This window comes from Trematomus bernacchii, unplaced genomic scaffold, assembly GCF_902827165.1.
Source record: "Trematomus bernacchii unplaced genomic scaffold, fTreBer1.1, whole genome shotgun sequence".
NCBI lineage: Eukaryota > Metazoa > Chordata > Actinopteri > Perciformes > Nototheniidae > Trematomus > Trematomus bernacchii.
This window is the reverse complement of record NW_022987582.1, coordinates 9,318,253-9,326,705: the sequence shown is the minus strand read 5'-3', so window position 1 is coordinate 9,326,705 and position 8,453 is coordinate 9,318,253. Positions and strand designations below refer to the sequence as shown.

At 39.5% G+C, this 8,453-nt stretch overlaps 1 protein-coding gene across 1 annotated transcript; it reads left to right on the top strand.

Annotated features, from left to right (window-relative positions):
• The first annotated feature begins 1,477 nt into the window (after positions 1-1,477).
• cmc1 (C-x(9)-C motif containing 1) lies at positions 1,478-7,812 on the top strand. Its single transcript, XM_034127417.1, has 4 exons — positions 1,478-1,618; positions 1,983-2,075; positions 6,770-6,860; positions 7,015-7,812. Exons 1-4 carry the CDS (start codon positions 1,582-1,584, stop codon positions 7,133-7,135), a joined length of 342 nt encoding a protein of 113 aa, XP_033983308.1. The 5' UTR covers positions 1,478-1,581; the 3' UTR covers positions 7,136-7,812.
• The last annotated feature ends 641 nt before the right edge of the window (positions 7,813-8,453 follow it).

Here is an 8,453-nt window from a genome sequence, read left to right as displayed (position 1 = left end):
AATATTGTGGTTTCAACTATGAGTTTAGTAGCAAATACCTACATTGGATTTCTTAGACATATTATTTGCTAAATAAAATATATTTTGTATAGTATAGACATTTCCCTTAGATGTGGTTGTAGTGGTTGTGCAATCATCTGTGCTCCACTTGGCTCTGGTCTGCTGTTTTAACTTGGCTAGTGCAAGATTTTGGAAAGATTTGCAGATATTCAAATCTGCAGATGCCCACCTGGTGTCAGGAGGGATGGAACACAAGCGTGTGCTGTCTGGGAGGTGTTTGGTTGGGCTTGGAGATGTGTGTGTCCATCTGTTGTATGTGTCTATATTCTGGGGGGGAACAAAAAAAACATATGAAGTGCACACAGGTGAAGGCCTGTGGTAACTGTTGAAGGAGTCTTTTTTCTTGTGGAAACCATTGTTTTTTCTTGTTGGCCTTTGATTTGTAGATAAAAGGAATGTACTCCTACACAGAGGTAAAGTGACAGCTATATCGCTGTAGGGTCAGAGAGCCGTGAGAACTTCAGGCAGATATGCAAAAACTACTCTATATCCCCTCCGCTGGTGGTGTGTGTGGGTGAGTGTGATTTGTGAAGGCGCACTTGGTGGTGTGTGTGGTTTGGATATGCAGGTAGCTTACGCCTGTTTCATACTGTATAGTCTAACAGGAGGTGTGATACGGGGTGCTTCAAGGTGTGTGTGTCTGCGAGGTGTACCTGTCGCTTTGACTGAACAGGTGGGTCCTCCTTGCATGGGATCTAGACAGCCAGTCCTCCACACAACTGACTGTGGTCAGGCTTAGAGGCACAACATGCAGTCTGTGGTAGAGGCTCACAGACATGGCTGGATGTTGCTGTTGTCACAGCGGAGTATACTTTCACCATCATTGTGGCCTTTTCCACTAATGCCAGGTGCTTCAAATAAGAGCTTTACAAAATAATAATCATGCATTTGAAAGAAAAAATCATGCATTTGAATGAAAAAGACAGAGTAAAGTTTTAGCTTTATTATAGCATCAGTCATTACATCTGGCATAATTAAAGCATAGTAATTCCAGCAAATATTGGGAATCGTCTTGAATTGGTCATGAGTTAGAGTGCTTCCTCCTTTAGAGCAAATCATTATATGACATTAGCAAAGGATTTATACAATCATTTCATAATATTCAATTTAAATGTTATCAAAAGTCATGTTATAATGGTTATTGGAAGGAAACACTGGTCCTCTCCTACTTAGGCTCATAAAACATTTTAAAACTCAACAATTTCACATCAAGAAAAGATTAAAGCTTAATAACAAAAAAGCTTTATTGTTATCATCCCACATTGTACCTCAAACAGAATTATAACCTTGATTATTATCATCCTCATCATCATTATTATTATTATATTTCAGCACTATAATGGATGGAAAGTAAGGACAAAATAATAAAAACGTAATTTCTCAACAGGAAGGACCAAAGAGCTGAATCGCCCACTCTCTAAAGTCTGTGTGTGTGAGTCTGGGATATGTAGTTTCTTACGCTGCGTCAGCGGAAGTGTTTTGAGCGGACGAGAGGTCACATTGGGTTAGTTTTGTAATGTTATGAGAATCAGCACTACAATGGAGGAAATTAAAGCAGGTATACACCATTTCTGTTCTTCTGAATGCATGGCGTGTCCTGTATAGCATAGCGTTAGCTAAGTATACACGCTGTGTCGATCTTTACACAGCTTTATTCAGCCTCGTGCATTCAGGAAAGACTTCTCAATGTTATGTGGGCTCGTGTAGCTAACGTTAGCTAGCAACATATTCAACTGGTTATCTCTACGCACTTGTAATTCATACATTATTCTTTGCGTATCCATTAGGTTATATGTCCAGTACCTATGCAATAATAGTATAACGTGTATTCTATAATCATTAAACGTCGTCATAATGATAATGCCCACCATGGTTGTGAATGTGATGGTCTACCTGTGTCTCTGTTTGCCCTGCCTTCTCAGATGAGATCCATCTGAGACATGTGGAGACAGATGTCCTTATCCCCAAAATGATGAGGGAGAAAGCCAAGGAGATCTGTGTCGAAAAAGTTGAAGGTGTGTGTCTATCTGTGCGATTGATAAAGCATATTTTCCTTTACAAAAGTCCAACTCAATTAAAAATGACAAGTACACACTTGTTTATCTTGCTTCAAGTTTGCAAGTAACAATTACACCTGACAAGACACCATTTAAAAAAAAAACCCATTGGTTTAACATTGGTTTGTGTTTATTTGTTTGGTTTCTATCTACTTATATAGGATGTTAGTGCTATTTTTATTAATAGTGACATTACTCTTAACTATTTTAGCAATACAAAGCCTAGGTTAATTCATGTCAATTTTATAATGTATTTGCACATAAATGTGTCCAGTCCAAGTCAATACTTTTAACGTGAATAAGCATGAAGTTTAATGTATTAAACTAGACATTTTGACTATGTCTAGTTTATTGTATTAAACTAGAAATGTTGACTATGTCTAAGCAGCAATAGATCAGGTCTACTCAAATATATGAACAAGTTGTGGTGAAGCAGTTCAAGGTCATTGACATTATGCATACTGGCTCACTAACCCTCCTTTGAAAAATCACCTGTGCTTTTTCCTGCTACAAATGCTCTTCTGAAAAAAAAGCTCTTCATTTTTACCTCACTGAAAAAGAATGGTCTAATCCCCTGGCATCACAGTTTTATTCGAAAAATAAATTTGATCTTCAAAAGACCCTGAGACATTTGAATCGAACAACATTATTATAACTATTTCCTACTATGACAAATTTAAATGTGTGCCGAGAAAAAAGGCAAATTGTATTAAAAAGGGGAGACAACAAACTAGAAACACTTGTCAATGTAAGACAGTAACATTCAACACACTTCTGCCAACAATACGACCCACATGTTGATTAAAACACCTGTCTTCAATAAACAATTTAAGTTGAAAAGAACCTACACATTATAATCGTCATAAAGGTATGATACATTTTTGTATTGTACCTAATAAACTGGGAGCTGAGTGTATACTGTATTATAAATGCAATAGAAACTCAACACATCACAAAATACTGGTATACTGACACATTGTCTACAGTAGCAGAGGTCACTAGACAGTATTCCTCTTTTTTCCCTTCGTAACTGATTTCACCCCCTAAATAAATACATGTTTATTCTTTGAAAAAAGTCTGTATTTGTATATCCAAGCTCATTAGGTCCTTTTATGAATCCTTTTAATTTAAAGGGTGCATTTGAAATTTGCATTATGAAAAGTACACCGCTTCAAACAGAAAGTCTTAATATCTTCCAGAATATGACATTTTAGGAAAACGCAAAAAAAACATAATACCATAATACTTGTGTATTAAGGTTAGGACTTTGTCATACTTAAAGCCCTTTTAATACTTGACATGTGTGAGCAGTTGGTTTCAAGCAGCTAAATATTACAAGATCATTTAGTCAAAAATGTTCAGTTCTCATTTAGGTACAGCATCGCAATGAAGTACTACAACCCACCAGTATTGTTTGGTCCATCGTTAGCATTTTTTCTTCAGAGGAAGAAATTGTAGATTTTAGAACAATTTAAAACGAAAAATGTGTTGATACACACAAACTAACTCTCTAAACCAGGGGTCGGCAACCTTTTTGATATGAAGTGCCATTTAAAAAAATAAAATCTGATTAGTGTGCCGACGTTCGTGAACTGTAAACGGGGGGGGGGGGAGCTCGACGTTCGTGAACTGTCAATTGGAGGGCGGGGGGAGCCTCGCTGCGGGGAAGCTGTGGACCTCTGTCGCCTGTCAGCGCAACTTACATGATGCCGTTTAAACACATTTAAATAAATAAAGGGCGGTGCCGGCCGCCAGCAAACCGAGCCCGGTCGTCAACCGGTTTGCTGACGACCGGACGTACTGTAATTCTCCAGAACACACAGTTGGCCAGTCCGCCCCTGTGTAGCATATTATTTTCGATGACAGATGAGCAGATCGCCACTGGGCTTTCAACTAAAGACACAGCCACGCAAAAACTGCGGCATGTACAGCTCCTTATACTGCAATGTGTGAAGTGCGCTACACCCCTGATCGTTTCACCATGGAGGAAAGCAGCAGAAAGTCGACTGGAGTTAAAGAGAGCGGGGCCTAGAAGTTATCCTTCTGCGCTGCGTTTGGCTTCCTTCTGCAGGGGGAGACGCGCTCTGCCGCCGGTCTCGTTCAGGATCCGAAAATACAATTTAAATATTTTTGCACACTTATTCCTAGTGTGCCACTGGTTACGGTCCCGCGTGCCAGAGGTTGCCAACCCCTGCTCTAAACCTTCATGTGGCGGTTTTGAGTCTTTTCTAATATCTTCCTTCTGTGGACTTTGATCTAACCTTGTTTTCATCTTTTCACTCTTTTTGGTTTAACGGTTTCCCATCAACATGAACACCCACAGTCCATAGTTAAATGTCTCTGAATTGAGCAGTAGGCCTTTTAGCATCACACCCGTTGCCACTTCATCTGCTTGGAAATGCTGCAGCTTTGCTCACCTTACCCTGTTTACTGCAGCAACACATCTGTCACACAATGACTATGTTATGTGGTTTGGTGAAATGTAGTGGTGTGTAGTGCTCAAGCGGGGAGACGGTGCACATGCATCCGAAGGTGATGGGACAGACAGTGGCTGTGTGGGTAGTGGAAACCCCCCCCCCCCCCCTTCACATTACTTGCTTCCATCCCACTCATTTTCACACCTCCATGCAGTGTCTGCACTGTGCCTCACGCATGTGTTTTTATGATTGACCAAAAAAACAAAGAGAATATGGTAGTATGTTTTCCTGTGTGATCTGCCTCGGCATAAATGCTTCAAAGCCCCCCTTAGTTGTATGTTGTAGGCTTTGTTGTTGAATCTACAATGTACTCCTGACCTGTACGCAACATCTCTGAAGCTTTATTTCACCAGGTGTGACCTTCCCCTTGCATGGGTGATGTCTTGTAATAATATATTGTATATAAGTGTTTGACAATCAACCATTTAAACAATCCACATTCTAATTGAGTAACCTCTTCCACTTTGACCTGGTTTCGTTTATATTTTTGCTTATATTTGCAGAAATCTAATTGGTCGTAATTTGTTGTATATATGGAGGATTGATATACAAATGTTCACAATGCCTTACTTTAAGTTACTGGTTTTTATTATTATTATTTTTAATTATTTCGAATTGCATAAATCCCTCAAATCATCATCACTTATATTTAGTTTTTTAACTATTTATATATTAGAGGTTCACACCTTTTTATCTTTCTCTAAAGGTCCCAATCCTGCCCACATGTTTAATCCCATAGCTTCTGCTTTTTTGCTAACTGCCAAACTATACTTCTGCATCTTTAAAAATGGCAAACATCAGTGTCTAAAGCAAAGGTGCCATCACGCCTTTCTTTAGAAGGGCCTTTCAGACATAAAGCTGCTCTCGTATATCTGCGCTCAGAGAGGCAGCCCTCTGCAGCCGCTATTAGCACCATGGGACAGGGATGAGGCGCTCGCTGATTAGATTAGTCGCACTGCTCTGCTTCTCTAAATTGCTTTTCAGTTTTTTTTTCTCACATTTGCATCCTGATGAAAGTGTCTGTGTGATAACCATACTGATGCCACTGATAAAGGTATTTATAATGTCAGTTGTGTGAAGGGGACATGGCATGGGACGGCGGTGGTTTTAATTAAAGTCTTGAGAAAGAGCTTGCTAACAAGGTGAAGACTCGCTGTTCAACACCTTGTTTACAATGAGGACCCTGCACGTTTAATCTGGAAAACACCGCTAGCCAGGGCATTGTGTTGCTGATGCAGTGTTATGGAAGGGCTTTGTATCTCAGAGAGAGAGGACATGTTAGCAGTGCTTACTGCATTTGTTTTCCGATTTTATACCTTATTGCATTACTTGGCAATCTGTATATTTGATATTGACTACGATTGGTCAGAGGAGATTAGAACCTCCAGAAATGTTCAGCACCTAGCTATAGGGAGGGAAAAAAATGAAGCACTCAGTGTAGCTGGACTAAGAGCCAGCACAAATACATTGACCCTCAATGAGGAAAGGTAGGACTGATAATCAGCCAAAGTCTTGTAGAAAATCGTAGGAGACTCTGAACATAAACATGTTTGCCATTCTGTCACCAACACCATCAACACAGATTGTGCTTACCTCATTTGGATCTGCAAACAAAATGCAGAACTGAAACACAGACCTGTGGATAGAGAAACCTGTGGAGAAATGCAGGGTAACAGCAAGAACTTCAAATAGAAGCCCCCCACATGGTATTCATAGCAGGGTGACAACACGTCACACACGTGCCATGTCTATAAGAGATCTATGTGCTGAACATATTCACCACTTTGCTACCACTGTCAGTCAGGAAGTATTGAAACGTGGCCTATATTTAATTACTGGGTTTACAGACATGTGGTGGACTGACCGTTACAAGGTCAATGTGGAAACAGGGCGACCACCAAAACGACCACTCAGTTCAGGCCTTGTTCGAACAAGGAAACATTGTTCAGTTAGATAAGAGGCTGCAGAGGGACTGGGTTCCTTCTTGTGGTGGAGGGCCCACTGAAGGCCCATATGTGTTGGCTTGTCCTCGTCCTTTTTTTCTGAGCTTCTACTCTGGGATCAGACAGAAAAGGTGGAAGGCTTAAAATAATTGAAACAATAATAGTTATGTTTGTGGCTATTGTACTTGCTGTTTCTCTGGTAATTCCCCCTCTCTCTGCCACCTTCCTCCAGCCTTCAACCACTGCTGCAAAGACTCGGGGTTCCTCATGGTGATAAAGTGTCGAGAGCAGAACGCAGCACTGAAGGAATGTCTGACGATACAGTGAGTGCGATCTCCTCTGCAACACCCTCAAGTGTTATCCCACCAACATCTTTAACATAGGTTAACACTCTGTGGGCCACCATCACCATCGAGTGAGTCACAGAACAAAACATTAATTCTGTGAAATAAAACTGTTCCTTCTGTCTCCCACCAGCTACAAGGACCCTGCGTTCTTCGAGCAGTGTAAGCAGGAGTACATCAAAGAGAAAATTGAGTTTTTGACGACAGGGGTCGCAACGAAGAACAGGAAACAAAAACTCCCAACTAGCATGTAGCTAATAACATGATAGCCTCCCCCCTTTTGAAGGTGCAGATTGTGACTCTGGTCAGAACCAGCTCCATGTCCCCCACGGCCAGGTTACATGCTCATCTTTAAAGCATAGCCTGTGCCTTTATTCAAATATGTGGAGTGACTGAAATCAGTTTGGTGTGCAAGGAATATATCTAATTAATGGCTTATTTTTTTTCTGTATATTTGCAAGATGTTTTCTGTCAGATTGCCGGAATGATCTCCCTCACTTGATTAAATCAGCAGCTTTAACATTATTGAATTGAATATACAGATCTGATCATACAGTCTCCTCCTGTATCTACTGTTGTGTTGCCTTTGCTCTGCCTTACAGCTTGGTACAAATCTGAAGTGTAAAACATCCTTTGTCATCAAAAAGGGTTGGTTTCCAATTAAAGAGTCTTGTACAGCGTATGTAAGAAACAGAGCATTGTAACATGTATGATCATTTTGAAATGGGCAATGATAAATGACATTGTAAATAAAGATATTCAGCTGCACTAAAGTGTGTATCGATGGTAAATGACACACACATCTAGCATCCTTTGTTTATTTGAGTTATTGTCTGTACAACATAGACGTTTGGACGTTCTTGACACTGTTGGGAAAATTAAATGTCCAAGCATTTGCTGATTAAATTGGTTCTTATCTCTAATAACATTTCTCTGGGAAAAAGCTGTCTTTCTTTGTTTTTCCTTTTTTTTTTAATAAATATTTTGAAGCATCACCCTTACAGTTAGGCCTCACTAGTATAGAGCTAAATGAACCTCTGAAACAGATGACGTTATCTAAGCTGTTGTGTTTATTTGCTTTTCATTTCAAAAGTAAATTATACTTTTGTTAATTATAATCACTTGATCTTTTGGTGTCTTATTTGATTTGTACTACTATAGGTACTATGTATGAGTTGGACCGTTTAAGCCATCTTATTTTCATTTTTGTTTATCTGTAATTCCAAAGAACAAACAATGGCACAATTAGATTAAAAGTGTCAAGGAGTTACTGTAATGGGGTATCCTTGTTGTCATATTAAGAATGTTTTTCTCTCTACTTTTGGTGACAACCAGTTTGCAGTGTGGTACCCTTAATTAATGTAAGGCGTGGAATTATTGGTAGATATCTTTCAGCCTTTTCTTAAAAAAGATTGTGTTTAATAATCAATGGCAAATGCAAACATGAATTGTGATTTTAAATTGCCTGTCTGCTATATTTAAACTCCCCAAGGTATTCATTCTAATATTATGACTCAGACAGAAGCCGCATATCCTCACATTGAAAAGCCAGAAGATGGCCAAGTTGGACAT